The sequence below is a fragment of the Dreissena polymorpha genome, chromosome 4 (genome assembly GCF_020536995.1).
Source record: "Dreissena polymorpha isolate Duluth1 chromosome 4, UMN_Dpol_1.0, whole genome shotgun sequence".
In the NCBI taxonomy this organism is placed as follows: Eukaryota; Metazoa; Mollusca; class Bivalvia; order Myida; family Dreissenidae; genus Dreissena; species Dreissena polymorpha.
Genome location: NC_068358.1, coordinates 12,740,744 through 12,763,305, shown reverse-complemented (window position 1 = coordinate 12,763,305; position 22,562 = coordinate 12,740,744). Strand labels below are relative to the sequence as shown.

The following is a 22,562-nucleotide window of genomic DNA, read 5'->3' as shown; positions in this document are numbered from 1 at the left end:
TGACCTGAAAATCTATAGGGATCATCTGCGAGTCCTAATCAATGTACCTATATAGTTTCATGATCCTAGGCATAAGCGTTCTTGAGTTATCATCTGGAAACCATTCGGTGCAAAACAATATACCCCCTCTTCTTCGAAAGGGGGCATAATTATATAAACAGAGATAATTCAAAAACTACAGCCAATACTTTATGGTTCATGTTCACTGCACTTCTCCTAGTTGCCATCTGTTAATATTTCTCGTTTAAGGTAAATCTTTTCCATAAATTTAGAGTTATGCTCCGGACAAAAATTTACTTTGAAATTAAACAAGGGCTCTTTGTAAAACATGCATGCCCCCCATATGGGCTGTCCATTGTACTGGTAGCCATTGTGTGAATACGACTTTTGTCACTGTGACCTTGACTTTTGACCTATAGTGACCTGAAAATCAATAGGGGTCATCTGCAAGTCACGATCAATGTACCTATGAAGTGTCATGATCCTAGGCAAAAGCTTTCTTGAGTTATCATCCGAAAATCATTTTAATATTTCGGGTCACCGTGACCTTGACCTTTGACCTTGTGACCTCAAAATCAATAGGGGTCATCTGCGAGTCATGATCAATCTACCTATGAAGTTTCATGATCCTAGGCATATGCGTTCTTGAGTTATCATCCGAAAATCATTTTACTATTTCGGGTCACCGTGACCTTGACCTTTGACCTAGTGACCTGAAAATCAATAGGTGTCATCTGCGAGTCATGATCAATCTACCTATAAAGTTTCATGATTCTAGGCATATGCGTTCTTGAGTTATCATCCGGAAACCATTTTACTATTTTGGGTCACCGTGACCTTGACCTTTGACCTTGTGACCTCAAAATCAATAGGAGTCATCTGCGAGTCATGATCAATCTACCCATTAAGTTTCATGATCCTAGGCGTATGCGTTCTTGAGTTATCATCTGGAAACCATTTTACTATTTTGGGTCACCGTGACCTTGACCTTTGACCTAGTGACCTCAAAATCAATAGGGGTCATCTGCAAGTCATGATCAATGTACCTATGAAGTTTCATGATCCTAGGCCCAAGTGTTCTTGAGTTATCGTCTGACAACCACCTGGTGGACGGACCGACCGACCGACATGAGCAAAGCAATCCCCTCTTCTTCGAAGGGGGGCATAATAAAGGGAGATAATTAAAAAACTAAGGTAGATAGAGTTATGGTTCTAAGTCACTGCACTTCTCCTACTTGCCATCTGTTTATATTTTAAGTTTCAAGTAAATGCCTTCAGTAGATTTAGAGTTATGCTCCGGACAAAAATTTACTTTGAAATTAGATATAGGGAGATAATTCAAAAACTAAGGTAGATAGAGTTATGGTTCTTGGTCACTGCATTTCTCCTAGTTGCCATCTGTTTAAATTCTAAGTTTAAAGTAAATCCATTGAATAGGTTTGGAGTTATGCTCTCAACAAAAAAACTTTGAAATTAAATAAAGGGAGATAATTAAAAAACTAAGGTAGATGGAGTTATGGTTCTTAGTCGCTGCACTTTTCCTACTTCCCATCTGTTAATATTTGAAGTGAATCCCTTCTGTAGATTTAGAGTAAGGCGGGCTCCGGTCAAAAAATTTCTTTGAAATTATATAAAGGGAGATCATTCAAAAACTAAGGTAGAGTTATGGTTCTTGGTCACTGTACTTCTCCTACTTGCTATCTGTTTGTATTCTAAGTTTAAAGAAAATCCATTGAATAGATTTGAAATTGAGACATTGAATCGTCTGGCCAAGTTTCATGAAGATCGGAAAATAAATGTGGCCTCTAGTGTATTAACTAAGGGTGTCACGATTACTGATTTTTCTTAACATTTAAACGAAATGAAATAAACGAAACGTTACCGTTTAAACGGTATCCCTATGTCCGTTTAAAAAGCATAAGTACCATTCTCATTTCCAAACTGAAAATAGTAATTTCCGGAAGTAATATTCAGCGCATATCCCATTCGCGCAATGACGTCATATTAAAACCATAAAATATTATAAAACAGACATGATCCGTATCACCATATGTGTATTCGTCATTCTATAAAAACAAGGGCTGTTTGTAAAACATGCATGCCCCCCATATGGGCTCTCCGTTGTAGTGACAGCCATTGTGTGAATATGTTTTTTGTCACTGTGACCTTGACCTTTGACCGAGTGACCTGAAAATCAATAGGGGTCATCTGCCAGTCATGATCAATGTACCTATTAAGTTTCATGATCCTAGCAATAAGCGTTCTTCAGTTATCATCCGGAAACCATTTTACTATTTCGGGTCACCCTGATCTTGACCTTTGACCTAGTGACCTCAAAATCGATAGGGGTCATCTGCGAGTCATGATCAATGTACCTATGAAGTTTCATGATCCTATGCATAAGCGTTCTTGAGTTATCATCTGGAAACCATTTTACTATTTCGGGTCACCATGACCTTGACCTAGTGACCTCAAAATCAATAGGGGTCATCTGCAAGTCATGATCAATGTACCTATGAAGTTTCATGATCGTAGCCAATAGCGTTTTTGAGTTATCATCTGGAAACCATTTTACTATTTCAGGTCACCATGACCTTGACCTTTGATATAGTGACCTGAAAATCAATAGGGGTTAACTGCGAGTCATGATCAATCTACCTATCAAGTTTCATGATCCTAGGCATAAGAGTTCTTGAGTTATCATCCGGAAACCATTTTACTATTACGGGACACCGTGACCTTGACTTTTGACCTAGTGACCTGAAAATCAATAGGGGTCATCTGCGAGTCATGATCAATGTACCTATGAAGTTTCATGATCCTAGGCATAAGGGTTCTTGAGTTATCATCCGGAAACCATTTTACTATTTCGGGTCACTGTGACCTTGACCTTTGACCTAGTGACCTGAAAATCAATAGGGGTCATCTGCCAGCCATTATCAATCTACCTACGAAGTTTCATGATCCTAGGCATAAGCGTTCTTGAGTTATCATCCAGAAACCATTTTACTATTTCGGGTCACTGTGACCTTGACCTTTGACCTAGTGACCTGAAAATCAATAGGGGTCATCTGAGAGTCATGATCAATCAACCTATTTAGTTTCATGATCCTAGGCCTAAGCATTTTTGAGTTATCATCCGGAAACCATTTTACTTTTTTGGGTCACTGTGACCTTGACCTTTGACCTAGTGACCTGAAAATCAATAGGGGTCATCTGCGAGTCATGATCAATCTACCTATCAAGTTTCATGATCCTAGGCCTAAGCGTTCTTGAGTTATCATCCGGAAACCATTTGACTATTTCGGGTCACTGTGACCTTGACCTTTGACCTAGTGACCTCAAAATCAATAGGGGTCATCTGCGAGTCATGATCAATGTACCTATGAAGTTTCATGATCCCAGGCCCAAGCGTTCTTGAATTATCATCCGGAAACCACCTGGTGGACGGACCGACCAACCGACAGACCGACCGACATGTGCAAAGCAATATACCCCCTCTTCTTTGAAGGGGGGCATAATAATTTAAAGAACGTGGAAAAATAATGTAAAATCGATGAAAAATACTGTTTCCGAAAACGACACGTATTTTGCACATGAAATACAATGTGCATATCGTCTGACCGCAGAAAATGAAAAACCAGTTAAGTAGCAAACACATAATCAATATATAATTTGGTTAAAATATTGCTTTTCAACATTCTACTGCAGTATTTTACTTTGCTGATCAATCAATTAAAATATTTCAAGATGGCGGCATATGCACTGTTTCATTGCCAAGTTGTAAGATTTTTGGAAAGTAGCGAAGATTTTCCATAAGTTTCCATTCATTTTTGTGCCATCCGCTAACCAATCAGAAATAAATTACTGCCGAATTCGGTAGCCTGGATTTACCGCAAGTCCCTGTATTTCGCAGTTCTTCATCGATATACTTCGTACGGCTAGTCGGCTACGTTATTTGCACCCCAATTTTTATTATATTGATATTGACTGTCGTTTAAACGTTTACTGTTTTGGTAAACGTTTTTCATCAAAACATGAAACGCGACCGTTTAAACGTGACACCATTAGTGTTAACAAGGTTTTACTATATAGCCATATAAGGAAAAATGCCCCGCCCCCTGGCGGTCATGTTTTTCAACCAACCGGCATCATTTTTGAACTTGTCCAAGATATTATTGGGATGAATCTTCTGACCGAGTTTCATGAAGATTGGACGATTAATGTGGCCTCTAGAGTGTTAACAAGATTTTACTATAGCCAATAGCCATATAAGAACAAATGCCCTGCCCTTGGCAGCCATGTTTTTCAAGCAAACTTAACCATTTTCGAACTCAACCAAGATATCATTGAGACCAATCTTCTGACCAAAGTTCATGAAGATTGGACAATAAATGAGGCCTCTATAGTGTTCAAACAAGGTTTTACTATAGCCATATAAGGAAACATGCCCCGAAAAGCAAGAATGCCATGTTTGAGTAAACTTGCAAATAATTGTAGAAATGAATTTGGACTGATTGTGCATTTGGTGCAACTTGTCTGTTATAAAGCATCAAAATTGTTGGTTCCCTTTGGAGACAATCACAAAACTTAAAAAGATGTCATCTATTGTACATAAATTCACTCTCTACTTGTTCAAATAAACTTATCTGGAAATTTGCTTTTCAGTTTACTAGTATCAAAGACATATATTAAATCAACATGCCAAGTGTCCACTAAAACAATTTTCAGTGCCCACTCACGGTGGAGCAGCCAAATCTCAAATTTATAAAAACCTTTTAGAAATGCAGGTCTTAAAATAAATGTTATTGCAAGCTCTGTCAAACTTGCAATTTATGCTAAAGAAAGCACGCCAATAATATTTATAACCAGAAATGTTGCATGTGTTGAGTTTTCAGCTGATATGTTTCATATTGCAAACCTCAAGGAATGAAAATTCTAAGTGATCTCTGTCAAATTTGAGAATTTCCACAAATATAATATGTGGAGATTTCACAGTTTGTATATTGAACAGTCCAATCCATAAACTATATTTACAATTTATACATAAATGTCAAATAATATCTGTTTAAATAAACCAGGTTTTATATTTTATGTTTAAATTTAAATTTATAATGTTATATAAAATGCCAAATCCAAAACCTTGCTGTTCAGAAGTTTTTACCACTAAACGATATGTTACACATGTAATGTTTTAAAGCCTTGACACTTGTGATTATAGTGTCGAAGATCTGAGAAGTTTTCCTTTTAAAATTTGTGACTGAATTGATTTGAACACCTTTGAAAGATGGTCACCCAAGGATTATTAACAGGAAAAATTTTCATACCTGTCAAAGGGTTAAGGAGAAGTTGTAAAAAGGAAAATTTGACGCATCTATCACACTTATGCAGGATAGACAATACCATTATCATAAAAGCTCACCATCAGCACTGTGCTCAGGTGAGCTATATATATAATTAGAGATTATTACATTCATGATTTACCGTAAATGTTCAGTCTTGTATAAGATAGCCCAGGAATATTGCCAACACTTTTTATCTTTAGAATATCTCTTATGTAGGTATGCAAGATCTGTGCAAACATGAAAAATACATTTACATATAGTTATACATTATAATAAGTTCTATTTACTATATTTACACCTATTTAATCATGAAAACATACATTACCTCTACACCTCTTATAAAGTTCCAGTGAACACTTATTGTGTAATTAATGAGACAATAGTTGAACGTTTATCAATTTTTATCCAACACACAATTTAAAACCATACAAATTAGGAATATTGTGAACATACGCCCAGACTACAGAGAGATATTTCTGGTATTATGTTCTCAGTTGACCCAAACAGTGTTATCAGTGAGTTACTAATGGTTGGCAAACAAACTTCTGACAAGCAGAAACAGATGACAAATAAAACACAACATTTTTTTTAATCTCATGCATATGAAAATGCACAATTAAAGGCAACAACTTTGAATAGTGCATGCATTACTTAAAAAAAACATTCCAACAAAAATGTCTATCAGTATATGCTCTTCAAGTGACCATGCAGATAACAGAAATTATAGGCAGAATTTTTTATAATATTGGCCAGACCCATCTGAAAAAGCTGATTAACCCATTTATGCCTAGCCTCTAGAAAAAAGGCCTTGGCAAACAGCGTAGACCCAGATGAGACGCCGCATGATGCGGCGTCTCATTTGGTTCTATGCTGTTTTCTTTAAAGAATTTTTGTAAGAAATATTTTTAATATAGAAATAAATATTACTAGACATCCCTAATTTTGGAAATAAATTGATCCAATTTAGAAGGATGGGAGAGTCCATTAGGCATAAATGGGTTAAGACACTAAATAGCATTATTAGACATGGACTTGGCAAGAAATTTTTGTATAAACACTATTTAATGTTTACACTTCTGGGTTATGTGCGGTTCATCTGATTCACAGCTTATATGAAGTGGAGATTTATTCGAATATATATCTTTTACATTCCCAGAGAATACACTCATAAAGCAGGAACTTAAGATAGGTCTCTAGAGTGGAGAAACTTTGATGTATGTATTTGTTAACTGCAATAGGGCAGAATAAGACTCAAGGGTGCTGTTTTCACCAATACATGTAGATGCTAAGACTTAAGTCTTAAAATAAAGGATATTCTTCTAGGTGTGTTGTTCAAATGGTACAAAACAAAACAATATGACTCTGATTATACAATTTTTCATTTAGAACAATTTATTATTTAAGACAATTGTAGACTGAATATATTCTAACGCTGAACCTATTTTATATTCTATATTCTCAAATCTAAGAATGGATTTGTGAATATGGACTCAGCAATAACAAGTTGATGATGCAATTCAGATGGAGGTTGTAGTGGGTTACTGTCATTTGGAGATAATTAAGCAAGAGGATCATGGACTTTATGGTGGAGAGGGGATGAGTTGAGGGGGCATGGGCCTTATAATGGGTAGGCTGTCAAGGTCGATGAAGGGGAATATGGGGTTATTAGCAGCTAACCATTAGTTAATGGAAGACAATTGGAAGTAAAGAGGCTAATATAAACAAGAAATATCTTTTAAAAAGATATTACGGCGTTGATAGTTCAATGAATGAGATCAAGGATAGCGAATGTCTTTTTCTGTGCAGTTCTTAGCTGCATCACACGCAGTACGGGATGTTACACAGAGTTTTCGCAGCTTATTTTACATTATTACATATTGCTGGTCATAAACCTATAAATACAAAACAGAAAACCAAACGAAGAATGGAAGTGAAATTAAAACATATGAGTCAACCGGCCACACACGAAGTATCCGTATTTATAGGCGCGTTCTTCTAACAAATCTGTTATAGTGGTTTGTCGGGCATTGCTATTTGATTCGATTATTAACAGTATCGAGAATCATTGCGCTCATGCTTAATACATATGGTGGAATAATTATTATTAAATTAATAAAAAATAATATGCATCATTGTATTGTTGAAAACACATTAAGAATCTATTATTGACATACTATAATTATATTGCTGAATATCTTCATTTAACATATTTCTGGTCTAAAGAAAATTCCAGGTCACCTAGTTCACGGATAGCGTCTTTATTATATAACGATTATTTTACTGGCCGCGAACTCCGGTGATGACCTGTATATAAACTCTGATATTCACACACTGGCCGCGAATTGACCAGATACCTTGCGGGTTGAAATGTAATGCATTAAAGTGAGGCCTCGCTTCCACTGCTCTGTATACTTTTACATCATCATTTAACATGTTGACAAAAATATGGAAGTAAGTACTAAATATGCAGTGCCTTCCCCAGGAATTTGTTCAGGCGCCCCGGGGTGGGTTCGGGAGGGGTGTCCCCTCCGGACGTTGATTTTTTAAAAATTTAACGTGTCAATTCACGTTCTGTGGTGCGTTATAACTATAAAAAAAACAGCGTCAAAAGACGTCATTTGGTGCGCTATGACTCTTCAAAAAAATCCCCCAGTCATTTAAAAATATATTTTTTTTAAATTGTATAATTGTTTTAAAACTTTTCGCACAGATAGTAAAATCCCAACTCGAACGATTCCCCAATACATCCGTTTCAACCCGACTCTATTACTGTATACTTACTATTTTTCAAGTTTCTATATATTACCCGATAATCCCGTTTATTCTGTTTTTATCAATCTCTTTCTGGTAAATATTTACGATAAAAGCTTTCAGTTATTTCTTTAACACAAACCTTGCCATTTTTTGAGTGACTTTTTATAGATTTGATGAAATATTGCCTCTGAATATGCGTCAATCCCCTGACCTGTTGTGTTCTTGTTAAAACGCTCAATACACGCCATTTGTATGCAATAGACGCGACGTTGTACATGCTGCATAATTTTCTCTTTTTAATTGAGAAAAAGATTCGACACAAAATAAATTTGCACTGCTAATTTGAAGCAAAAATATTTAACGTTGCGGTAACATTTACATTCGGAAGTGTGTTTCGGATTAAAAACGCGTTAACATCGACTTACGGTAATGGGTTTCGGATTTAAAATTTAATTATTCCCATTTGAGATTTCAACAAATATTAATCGTTGCGTTATAAATTCAACGATAATTTGTTTACACACTTTACGAGTCGAATGAATGTTTTGACGGAATTATGCATGAAATTCACATTGTCCACGAGGATCATGGCCGGTTGCCATCATCAGTATTCTAACTATCGATTATCGGACAAAACATTTACAAGTGTGCGTAATTAATTCAACGAAAATTTGTTAAAGCGCATTACGTGTCGAATAAATGTCAGAAAAACGAGGTGAATCAGTTCTATAAATGGACATATGAAATATACATGTACTGGAATTAAATTAATTGTTATCACATAATTGTAACTGGGAGTCATTTGCACAACTTACTCGCTATAATAATTAATTGTTTACCACTTGCAATTAATTTCTCGTATTAATTATGAGTCATAGGTAACACTTGTTTACAGTAAAAAGGTGTGATGATGATGCCCGAAACCGTCTTTAATGTTCTGTACTGTACTAATTACCGGTTTTATATTACTCAAATGGTACAACTTCTTGCTAATCAAGCTGCAATAAACTCTTACTTCATGCCCGACGTCAATCAAAAATAATGGTCGATAGTTAACCCCGCCCTCATAAGCATTCGCGTAACCGATTGGACGATGAACTTCACAGTTTGACGACTGGAAAGTTACCAGATACATCCTTGTCAGCATTAAATGACCGTGTAATGTGGCTAGAATAATCGATATGTGCGTCATGCTATTCTCTTATCAGTGGATTATCCATTACCCCATGTGGTGTTTATGGCGATTACTTGTGAAAGTAGGTACCGAGTGCTCTTTTAAAACAGGGAATATTGATACACTGATAGGGAAACCTTGATTTTTTTGGACAATCTCCACTTTCTTTTACTGAAGAATACACTGATCGGAAAATTTCAAGCGCCCCGGGGACTCTGATTTCGAAATTCAAGCGCCCCGGCAAGGGGCGCTTAAATGGCCTGGGGAAGACCCTGATATGAGAACATAGCCTTTAAGTATAAACGCTTTTGCGCTGACAATCCGCTGAAAATTAAAGGTGCACGCACAAACTGTATTGATGTCGAGAATTGAGTGTAAAACTGTTCTATCTATTAAGCCTTTTCATTAGAGATAAAATTGTTTCATGCAGTAAAACAGTGTTAAGAGACGCTGATGTTTCCAATGTTCTGGTGGTATACTCAAATCAGCCAATGAAATAAATGAAGTGTATTGATTCGTACCTAGCCGCGGGAAATTTTATTTGAATTTTATTGGACACTTACAAAGGTCAGGTAAGGTGAAAAGCTGGCTTAATGTAACTGCTACGCGGAAAAAGAGGGGATAGCCATATGTAAATTGTGGGGGGTTGTTGATTAGTGTGAGGTATTCTGCCTTCTACATGTATATCAGATCCTGAAAGTGACAAATACCCTTCTTAGATGGCCATAGAAACTATTTCATCAACTGAATCCTACAAATGTTTAACGCATTCAGCAGACTCAGAGATTCTAAGTTGCAATGTTGTCACAGTACAGTGCACTTCCCTGTGAGAAAGCTAAGGACCACTTACATGTTGAAAACAATGACAGGATGGACATTTTATATTTAAACAAGAGCTGTCTCCATTGGATGATATATATGCCCCCGATACACGCTTTGTCAAAAGTTATGAGCATTTTTCGAAACCTAAACGCATTTTTCAAAACCTAAACGCAAACCCTTGGTTTAATGTCAAGGTCAAAGGGGTCAAAATTTGTGTGCGTATGGAAAGGCCTTATCCATATACACATGCATACCAAATATGAATATTACATCTCAAGCTGCATAGAAGTTATGAGCATTTTTTTAAACTTAAATGCAAAGTGTTACGGACAGAGGGACAGATGGACGGACGGACAGTGACTGTGTGATCACTATATACCCTCCTTCGAGGGCATAAACAAATGATATACGAGTGTAAAAAGCAGCAGTAAATATAAGGTTATGATAGAGAGCAGGGATTTCAATCCATTTAGAACAACAGTCAACAGGTGTCATTTTAATGACCCTGCTTCTGAACATTTCAGGGTTCAAATGAGATTTTTAATGGTGAAATACTGGTTCATGAATATTTTGTTTCTTGTTTTGTCAATTTCTCTATATATGTTGTTCTGAATAAATTTCATTAATAAAATATTAATGCTAGAAACATCATCATATAATTTGCTGGGTTAAAGCAGTGAAACTAATGCATAAAAAGCATGAATGTGCTTCATTAGAATAATCCTTTAAAGGCATCTGATGTAAATTCTTGCAAATTAGAGCTGCAACGATTCCATCCGATTCATCGAAAATCGATTCGATATCGATACCAAACCTACCAAATTCGATTCAATTCTTTAACATATATACATATAAATACATAGATACGTAAAGCGCGCTGTATTCTGCCTATTGCTACAGAAAGGTGTAGGTTTTATCTTTACCTGTAATTACGACGCGCGCCATTGGTTGCTTATTACTTTAGTCATCCAATCAATAAGCCCGTTATGGTCTACTTTCGGAAAAAGCGTCAAAATGGCTGAACAAGTTGTTGCCGACAAATTGAAATTATCAGATGCGCCTAAGAAGCTAAAATCAAAAGTGTGGCAGTATTTTGGGTTTCGGGATGGTAACCCTACCGATAAAGCAAAGTGTAAACTGTGCTTCGCGGATGTGGCGTACGCTAAGTCCGGCTCAACCACTAATCTAATGCAATATGTCAACGCAAACATAACGTTGATTTAGCAAGACCAAGACTAAGAGGTCGCACAAGTGCAACTACTCAAGTCGCCAGCCAGAAAGTAGTTATCTTTCTGTTGGAGTTTTGTTAAGTTTATTAGAGAATGTGATTTGTCCTACAGGTAACCGGTGATGCTGTCATGGCACAATGGTAGACATGCTTATAGCGGTTTTGGGTAAAAGTATAATAGTGATAATACTACCATTTAACTGATTCCAGATACGTTCTTATGCTTATTTTTTTTATATTATTGTGTAATCAACACAATCTTTTAGTCAGAAGTTTTATATTAAAATTGAGTCCTAATTTGCTATTATTTTTTATGTGTTTTATTGAAATATCATTTGAACAGAAATGTTAATTTTGAGGCATAAGAGTGAATATATGATAAAACTAGGTTTGAAGATGAATCGAATCGAAAAAATCGGTATCGGAGTGTCTGAAATCGAAATCGAATCGAGCTGTTGGTGAATCTTTGCAGCTCTACTGCAAATATGGCATTTATTTTACTGGTTTGTCTGATTTCCCTGCTCAGTCCCAAAGGCATTAACTAATGTCTTCACCAATTACCATCACATTAGTTCAAAGGCTTGTTTCAAACCATGAATATTATGAATATCACATGCATAATGAGGTGAGACAAAAAATACCAGATGATGTGGCACTATGGCAACAATTCCCTGAATTACGGTAAGATGCGAAAAACGTCTTTGTGTTGCATTTAAGGAACAGTTTTCAATACAAAAATGTTCACAATACCTCAGAAGATGTTATAATCTTAACATACAATGTTATACATGTGATCTCTGAACACACAAGTTAATGAAACTTTAGCAGTGCTTTTTTTCAGCTTTTTGGAAAGATAGCCCACGGCTTTGAAATTTGGAATTTTATCGGCATTTTCAAGACATTGGGAATATAAATTGGGATTTAAAACTACATGAATGAGTTCAGCATCTTTGATCACAAACACCACAAACACCATCATGATCAACAGTTTTCCACATAATAAGCTCACACAAACACTTCAGTCACATCAGGCACCATTTTATTAGGAGGCGCTTCATCTTCTTCTGGAGAACTACTCAGCAGCTTCCAACATGTTAAATATCAGTCAGCACTTTAATTGCTTTCGGAAATCCATGATGACGATGCAAAAGAGTCACTTGTTAGTAAATTACTTTTATTAACATTGGAAGGAGTTTCAATGGGTAGACTTGGACTTCTTGACGATATTTGTTTATTTAATGACGCTTGCTTAAAAAAATAAACAGTTTTCGTTGTTGCCAGGTTTTTGCTTAGGAATCTTTTTATGCCCCCGAAGGAGGGCATATAGTGATCGGACTGTCTGTCCGTCCGTCTGTCCGTCACACTTTGCGTTTAGGTTTCAAAAATGCTCATAACTTCTATGTTGCTTCAGAAAGCAATTTCATATTTGGCATCCATGTGTATATGGACAAGGCCTTTCCATACGCACACAAATTTTGACCCCTGTGACCTTGACCTTGATATTAGGGTGCGGGTTTAGGTTTTGAAATCTGCGTTTAGGTTTCGAAAAAAAAGCTCACGAACTTCTATCAAGCGTTTAAAGGGGGCATAAGTCATCCTATGGTGACAGCTCTTGTTCAGGTAATATTTCGAATTGCGAGACATCTTTGTTTTCCATTCAGCCGAATCACAAAATGCTGGAATTTCACCACAAATATAATATTAGCACGGTGCACAACACAGAGAATATCCTGCACACGAATAATGCCAACATTATCCAAATCGAGGTATAGTCTAAAACCCGTACGAGACCGGATTGGACTACGCTTTGTTAAAAAGCAAAACAGCCGATGTCATTAGCGTTTATTTCCCAATTGGGAATTTTTTAGCAAATTTTGGGAAAAAGTATACTTTTTGTGATTAGGAAAATTTGCCAAAATTTCGGCTATAAAATCGGGCCAAAAAAGCCCTGTTTAGCCACTTTAATTTTAATTATTATTGTAAAAGTTTGTGGTATGAAACAGTAATTTTATGTAAATTTATCATCATGATCGAAAGACACAACTGGTATAGGGATTGTTGACAAAATGCAGTGCAATAACATGTATTATAGAGTAATAAAACACACATGGCATGCTTTCAAGGTTGAAAAGCTTTAAATGGAAATTGGTTTATAAAATAGTCTATCTTTAAATTTATATGCAAGTCCATCACACTGTGACATTCATGTACATGTATGTTTTCATAATTGTAATTACTAAGTGAAATGCTTCGACATTTTGTATTTGTACAGTAGAAGTTAACAATTAAAATAACCATTATCAACCCTTTCTCACTAAGAAGCAAAGTGAAAATGTGCAAACAGCATAAAACCATAACAGCCTGCGAGTAACTCACAGTTTGTTCAGGTTTTATGCTGTTTGCTGCTCATCAGTATCTAAGGTTTGGAGATGATGCCTTAAAAAGTTTAATCTAGTAGAAAAGGTCTTAATAAAATACAACTTACTTAGAGACTCGGCTAAAACACGGTATTGGTGCTCATAAGGGAATTTTCATGTTATATGCATGAAAAAGAAAAAGTAAACACGATAAGAACCAATATTAAAGATTGGTAAGCCTGGCATATACCTCTCTTACTTTCCTGAAAATTTCAAGAGATTTGTGTAACCCATTCTTGAGATATGCATGGAAACAAGCTCTAAAAATGGCCATTTTTGAGCGTTATGCAGTCTCACTCGAAAAAAGCTTGAATACAAAATAGAGAATTCTCGAAATATCATACTGAAATTGTGCATTTATTGGTCTGGTTTTATTCAGAATTCTATCCTGCAAATGTTGCTTCTTGAATTAAAGAAATCGGTAAAATATTATGGATTTTATAAGCAAAATACCGTCAGTAGAAGTTTTGTTTCAACACTGAAATTCAAACACTAATCTGTTGTTATATGCCAACATTGTGTACAAAATGACATTAATTATAACTTTTATTGACATCTGGAACTCGACTGTATATTATAATAAGTAGTTAAACCATTTAAATCACATTTCTAGCAAAGATATTCGAATGAGAGCTTGTTCTTTGTCAAACTTTCCAGTTCTAAATTTTGTAGTGTCTGTAACCTTTACAAGTTTATATGGCAATAATTTTGTTGTTTCATTATGGAAAAGTATAAATCCTACATTGGCTCATGTGTATCCATGTGATGTCCAAGTTGGCCAAAATTGGTGGTGCTGTATTGTACGATTAAAAAACAGCAACTCAATAAAAAAAAAGTTACAGACACTGTAACAAAAATGTGTAAAAAATGAAGGAAAAAAATCCCTGTTCTATTTCTCATAAATATTTTGTTTTAACTCATGAGAAACTTCCATCTTTTATGTTGGAATGTTACATCATACATTGTGCAATAGATTAATGTGCAAAAAAAGGTAAAGCAAGACCTCTTGGGATGAAATATTGTAAGCATTCTTGTGGAATAATTATATGAACAATTTATTTAGGAACAATATAACCTGATTTTCTTTTTCTAAAATGATTTATCTAAACATGTCTGTGTTCTTTACAATGATACAACCCTTTAATATGGAGAGAAGACAAGAGCAAACCTCTTGTAATGACTCAGGTATGTATCTACCATTTTGATTATGCTACGCTAAAATTCGTAGTGTCTGTAACCAATAACTTCCTTCTGTAAGCCTTAAACCTTTTTTGTTATATGTGAGTAAAATGAAACAAAATTGTATTTTGTATTACATTGCTGATGTCTAAGGTGCATTATTTAGACATTTTCTGTCTGAAATTTGAAATATTTATCATAATAATGTAAATAAATTGTCTTATCAGTGTAGCTTTCTATAAACTGGCATTTTTTTCAATGATCTCCTAGAATAAGCAATTGGAAACATAGTTTTTTGCATTAAATATCATGAGAACAGTAAATCCAAACAAAACCATTTGAGAATTTACTGAGATCAGACACAATATCAAACAGTTTGTTTTGATGGTCATATGGTTACAGACTCTACAATGCCTACACATTTAACTTCTTATTGTTCATGCTATCAAAGAGCATATGAAATCATTTTTAAAGCTAAAGTGATGAGTTTTAACCATGTCTGAAGTAACTTCTGTTTTTTACTTTGATCCAAATGGCTGCATTTAATCATTTCCTTTGCTTATGAATGGATCAATGAAGACATGTGCACTGTATGCTTAACACTACATGTATATAAATTTACATTCTTATACTTTAATTAGTAGCAGAAACTTTGAAGAAAGGAAAATGAATTTTGTTTCCGTTCTTGTTTCAGGAAGCAAAGATAAATCAAGCAAAAAAGAAAAGATATAGAGGATATTTGTTGGATTCGGTGGATTATCGATTTTAATTCACTCGTGATCATATAAAATAATATTTTCACGAGTGGCGCAGCCACGAGTGAAAATATATTTTTTCTATGATCACGAGTGAATTAAAATCGATATTCCACCGAATCCAACAAATTTTCTTTTTATTTTATGCTTTTTTTACAGTTTATATACATTTATAAAGAGTTTAACTAAAGAATTTCGCTGCGATAATGACGTCATTTCGTAAAACAATGACGTCATTTCACAGGAAACAGTGAAAATTATCGATAATTTTCACTGATAATTTTCACTGTTTGAAATAGTGAAATGATCAGTTTTAATTCACTGATATTTCTCTATAAACCAACCGAAAGCATAAAATAAAAAATAAGACTAGGTTTGGCTGCATGAAGGTTAAGCATTGGGAGAACAAACGAAAATATGAGAAGCTAAAATACAACTATGATGCCTTCGTAGCTGCTAGGCTAGAGCAAAAGAATGGAATCAAAGGACATTTTAGTGTTTGCTTTGGAACAGAAATCAGATTGAAATACATTTATTTTGAAAGTTAAGCAAATTTGGCCTGGAAGAGATGACTGTTTACAGGAATCAATAGATGTCATCTTGTTTATAGCGCACTTAGATCCATTAAGTGAAAGTGGACTTCGCAAATTCAAATTCAGTGCAAACATTACTTAAAGCTTAAACTTCTCTGTGATTATCTTGATAGCTAGAGTAACAAAGGGTTATAAATACATCACTGATTTGCTGCTTGCAAAATTACATTTTTTTTTACACTGAAATGTTTGGAAAGTTTTCCGCACATTATTTGGTAATGCTTATTGCTGCATAATGAAATTCTAGATTATATTAATTTGAAACTCTATACAGGTGTGCCAATTCATATCAGATGCCAAACTCATAATGTCAGATTAGTCTTCTTTGACTTGTATGTGCCCAGCACTGAGAATTGTCAAGCTACACGTCTCCTGGACAGCTATTGTTACCCCATGTGTAGTGTCTGTAACCAACTCAGATCATGTACACAAAAAATGTGTTTTAACTAAAATTCTAACAGATCAAAAATCATTTGATATAATGTTCAAGTCACTGTTTTTATGTTAACTTGCTTTTATAGTGCATTTTTTAATGCTTTATGCCATTCTGCAACTGTTTTTGGAATCATATATTTTGGTAGTGTCTGTAACCAAACTTATGAGCATGCAATTCTACCTTTTATGCAAACTTATGCTTTTTCAAACCAATTGTTTCGATTTATTTTGTTTGAATATACTTCCTGGTTTCAGACAAATGCCTAATTAGCTATCTTGTGGGTCTATAATAAAAGTTATAGAAAAGTTTCTTGCTTGGTTCTCTTTTGGTCTGATACCTGATTAATTAATGCTTTGATTTTTTTTGTTAAGATAGTAATCACTTTTGGTTTTTTGCTTTATTTCAACAGTTTATAACCTGTAGTTGATGTTAAAGTGAAAATATCTGAAGTTTTGAAGTTCTGCTATGTTTTTCTTGTATGTTATATGACTAGTGTAGTGTCTGTAACTTGTATTATACCATAGGATGAAAATGTTAGATAAAAAAATAATGCATGCATGATCAAATAAAATTCAACTTGATTTGAGTAGGCGATACCTTGAGCTTTAAAAATAACACCAAGGAAATGCTGTATCTACAATTTCAATTTTTTAGGTGAGTGAGACTACTATGAGCACCAATACCGTGTTTTAGCCGACTACAAATGCACGTAAAGACGTATCTACATTTAAGTGGTAAAGGGTAAAATACTAAATACCAGGACATGTACATCTATAAAATAAATCTACATACCTGAATTAGACCACATTTCTAAGGAATTATTATTAGTTGGATATTTCACAAAAGTCAATTAAGTTTTCCACACATTTTTGTTATTATACTATACTACTTCACTTCAGAACACACCATAATAAAACAGTCATGATTTAATATTACTGTTGAAGTATTCAAAATGTAAATATCAACAATAGGTACTGATTACTTCATCATAATGATAATCATTCAGTTGCAACAATGGTGTTATCAGTTGTCAAACTTAAACATTGAATAATTATAAATTACATGCCAAAAAAGATTTTATCAAAAGCAGGTAAGGACATTGTTTAAATGATTAATGACTTAATTAGTTGTCAAAAAATGGATATGCAATCTGCATGATACAGGTTTTGATAGGAAATGAAATTTTACATTCAAAATTGTTTATATCATCTATATTTAATATAATATTGGTAAAACACAAAAGTCATGTAAATAAAAAATATGTTATTGCACTGACAGTTTATTGACTGAAAAATCTCTTCCACAATAACTGTTACAATATTGCCAAACAACACAAACCAATAATCAAATAAATAATGCATCACACTGAGCTCTAAGACAGTCCATATTTAGGATATACTTCGTTTCCATATTTATTTTGAAAATAAAATAACACAATGACCCTCAGCGAAACACATAGTTTGGTTGTGTAATCCTTGTTTGTCTACACACAATTTGTATCACTATCAACCAGGTCATTCAGCATTTTTCAAGTTAGTTACAGACTGATGTCAAGACGACGGCCAATAAAGTAGCCATAGTGATAATATTAAAGCAGTTACCTGAGAATGATCAATACAACCAAGCAGGCAAACTTGCAACCATGCTAGTATTAGATATAATGTGACAGCTTGATGGGTAAAAAAAAGAAGAGAACTGCGCAAGTCATCAGATTGTGCAATTCTTACACAATTAAAACATCATGCATTGCAAGTATCATAAGAAAAATAAGATATCACAGGAATGCAAGTCAATAAACAACTATTGTTCAGTGTGTTATTTAATTCAAAGTTGGGGACTGTAGAAGGACCCATTCCCAATGAAAAAATAAACAAATGGGATCTAAACACTCTAAATGGAATGTCCCTCCACCCCAAAAGTGTTGTTTTTTAAAATTTAAATCTCAAAATTAAGTTAATCTCGCATCCTCAGGCACTCAGTGTAAGTTGCTACCCTCCCCCCCCACTGCTACCCCCTCCCCAAACTTCAACCCCCAAAAACCCTCAAAATCTTCCATTGTTATTATACACAATAACAAAACCCAACAATGTAATTTAAGAAGCTTAAGAATATACATTTATTAACAAATGGACAATTTTTAGTTGGTAGCGTTAGCTGTGTGTTAGGGGGGGGGGGTAGCAGTCGGGTGGGGGGTAGCAACTAATGATGAGCGCCTGATATCCCATCAAGCTCTGTAAGCATTTATATAAAGGCAAAAACCAACAACAGTTATTTCACAACTTAAGTACTATAAATACACGAATATAATACGCCCTCGTGTAAACTACGCACACCCAAGTTTGGTCCAAATTTATCTGTAAAAATTGAAAATCCGAGTAAAATACGCACTAGAAAAACAGTGTCCGAAATCAGCCATGCCGCTCTCATTTCTGAAAAAATGTGTCAATATATTTTTGTGTTGTGAAAATAGCAAACCAATGTGGCGTTATTAAGCATCTGCTTCACTATTATTATTATATATCTATAATACCCATGGTTGGTTTATTTAGCATGTATTGTTATATATACCGTGTAGCCATGACAATTACCGTAAGCACAGTTGCCCCCCTTTGATGTAATGGTGTAATTCAAAATGGCTGACATGCATGGAAAAACAATGATTAAGTTGAAAATTTTCACAGCAAAATTTTGTTCTGCTCTACATTCTTATAATACACGTACTACGCACCCACTACTTGAAGAAAAATTCTGCAGGTAAAAAAGTGCGTATTATATTCGTGTATTTACGGTAAAAAGGACACTATTTTTCCTAATCCAAAGGGACCTGGCCTCATTCCCAAACTGGAAAAAGAACTGTAACAGTTGTTTCTATTCACTGTGACATTTAAAGTCATGCAGTTTCACTTCTAAAACATGTGCATTTATAATCAATGATTGAGTCATAGCTTTAGACAAAATTAGCTTCATTGGTTTAATTGCAAACTAGAAATGGCGCGGCAGAGGCCGACGCGTATCCCCACGCCGCATGTTTGACCCAGGGGCGTCCTAGGGTTGGTAATGGGGCCATGCATAGTTGAGATTGACCGTATTGTCATAAGAGAAGTTCAGTATCAATTAGAAGTGAATCGGTGTAGAAATGAAGAAGTTATAGTAAAAGACAATTTTTGGGTGGGTATGGCCTATTATGGGTGGGGCGCCCCAGGATTTGTAATGGGGCCATACATAGTTGAGATTGACCGCATTGTCATAAGAGATGTTCAGTATCAATTTGAAGTTAATTGGTGTAGAAATGAAGAAATTATAGTAAAAGGCAATTTTGGGTGGGCGTGGCCTATGAGGGCGGGGCGCCCCAGGGTTGGTAATGGCGCCATGCATAGTTGAGATCGACTGTATCGTCATAAAAGAGGTTCAGTATCAATTTGAAATGAACCTGTGTAGAAATGAAGAAATTATAGTAAAAGGCAATTTGGGGTGGGCGTGGCCTATGTGGGCAGGGGGCCCCAGGGTTGGTAATCGGGCCATGCATAGTTGAGATTAACTGTTTTGTCATAAGAGAGGTTCAGTATCAATTTGAAGTGAATTGGTGTAGAAATGAAGAAATTATAGTAAAAGGCAATTTTGGGTATGCGTGGCCTATGTGGGCGGGGCGTCCTAGGGTTGGTAATGGGGCCATGCATAGCTGAGATTGACCATATTGTCATAAGAGAGGTTCAGTAAAAATTTGAAGTAAATCGGTGTAAAAATGAAGAAATTATAGTAAAAGGCAATTTTGGGTGGGCGTGGCCTATGTTGGCGGGGTGCCCTAGGGTTGGTAATGGGGCCATGCATAGTTGAGATTGACCGTATTGTCATAAGAGAGGTTCAGTATCAATTTGAAGTGAATCGGTGTAGAAATTAAAAAATTATAGTAAAAGGCAATTTTGGGTGGGCGTGGCCTATGTGGCCGGGGCGCCCCAGGTTTGGTAATGGGGCCATGCATAGTTGAGATTGACCGTATTGTCATAAGAGAGGCTCAGTATCAATCTGAAGTAAATGAAGAAGTTTATGTAAAATAACTTTTAAAAAATGAGTGAAAATCTCTGACCCGGCCCCGCCCTTAACCCTCTAACTTTTGACCCAGGGGTCAGATCAAAATTCCGTCACTGTCACCGTCGCACATATGCTCATAGCTACCATGTATGTTAGTTTCAAGGTTCTAGTGCTAATAGTGTAGGAGGAGCTGGTGGCCAGGACGGACGGACAGACGCACATCACCACAATATCCCCACTTTTTCTTCGAAAAACGTGGGGATAATAATCAGGGTTGAACAGAGAAAATATCAGGATTGATCAGAGAAAAATTTAAGGGTTGCATTTGAAGCTTTTGGTTCTGATCAGTTAGAAATACTGCTGATATTCAACTGTTGATTTAAAACTCTTAAAATTTACATAATGTTTAAATGAACACCATGACTGTGTAGGATTGTTCGCTAACATTTTACATCTGTCCAGCTCAGAAGATTAGTGAAAATGGAACTAAGTTGCAACCAGGTGTTTGGTGCCCATTAGTATCTTTGGGTTGGAAATGAAGCCTTCAAAACTTGAAACTAATAAATAGTTATTTTTTCTAAAGGACTACAAATGTGTAAAAATGTGTATCTGAATGTTAAAGCGCAGAACATGGTTGCATGACCACATTTGTTCTTTCAACACTTCCTGCTAACAGGGCAGTATTAAGATTTCAGACAAAATGTTACGGGACCTAGTGCAAATGTTCTGGTGCTTGACAACTGCATGGGCACACAATGCCACACATAGTAATCACTAATGAATATCCTTGATGAAGCATGCACAACAAAAGATATACGTCATGTATATAATCTATTCATTGACAAAAGCCATACAGCCATGTGATGGAATCCACTATACATGTAAGTGTCAAAGCATATAACTTGTACCCACAAAACATGCATAACAACAGTGGAACAGGTAGGTGAAAGGTTTACTAACTACAGTGTATCAGTAAACTTACAAACTGCTGCTGGCAACGGTCTGTATGTAAGTTGTGTAACGTGTTTGGAACGTCCTATAGTATTTTTCATGAAAAATAAAAATAATTTGTTTACACCAATGCAGTACAAAAGTAAATCATGTCATCAGGTATGTGGTAACATATAAAGTAGGGTAACTCGCCGTTGAGTCGGACAGGTTAATGGTATTAGCCTACGTTGACAAGCTTTAGTGATCAATTTAGCCTGGACTCAGCTCGTGCAGGCTTTTAGTACCGGTATCACATCTTATGAATCTATTTTTGTTTTCCAATAATTATTTGGTTCCCAGCTTATGTTCATTGAAAAAAAGCTGATTTAAAATACCTATTGTCGCAGGCTATTGAATTGGCTCATTCGCCCTTAACACAGACACATATTTGTATTTAGCATTTATTTGGTTATTCATTCACTATATTTAATATAATGCCAAATTCACAGATACATTCCTGAATGTGTTGAATTTATAAATTTATTATTTTGTAAACACTTTAAGTGCCTATCCAAACTCCAACACCGGAGCAGTAGCACTGGCAGTCAGGCGGTTACAAAGAAAAGTACAAAAATAAAAAGATAAAACAAATTACATGATATGATTCTTGTTGTTTGTGAGCTAAGAGATTCTTTATAAATTGAGTCATGATAATTTTATCGGAATGAATTTACGGTTTATCCGTATTCCTCTGCCAGTAGGTAAACACGTATTGTTCGCCGCAAGGGCAAATTTCGTTCTTCTTAAGGGCTAATTGAGTTGTAACACATTTTTTGCTGTAAAATCTATATAACAGAGCAAACCACAGACATAACCTTCCATTATTACAGGATAAGGTAA

General features: G+C 35.3%; 1 protein-coding gene across 9 annotated transcripts in view; it reads right to left on the bottom strand.

Annotated features, from left to right (window-relative positions):
* Positions 1 to 22,562, bottom strand: part of LOC127877418 (anoctamin-4-like) — an 89,451-nt gene that overhangs the window by 65,938 nt on the left and 951 nt on the right. For 5 of the 9 annotated variants that reach the window (XM_052423278.1, XM_052423277.1, XM_052423279.1 and 2 more), the window contains exon 2: positions 21,715 to 21,768. The exons of 1 other annotated variant lie outside the window; for it this stretch is intronic. In XM_052423278.1, the coding sequence (XP_052279238.1) occupies positions 21,715 to 21,768 (54 nt within the window). Of the gene's footprint in view, positions 1 to 5,670; positions 5,848 to 17,495; positions 17,634 to 21,714; positions 21,769 to 22,562 lie in introns of those variants that run through there. 3 more of the 9 variants (XM_052423283.1, XM_052423285.1, XM_052423286.1) reach the window with 3 other exon arrangements.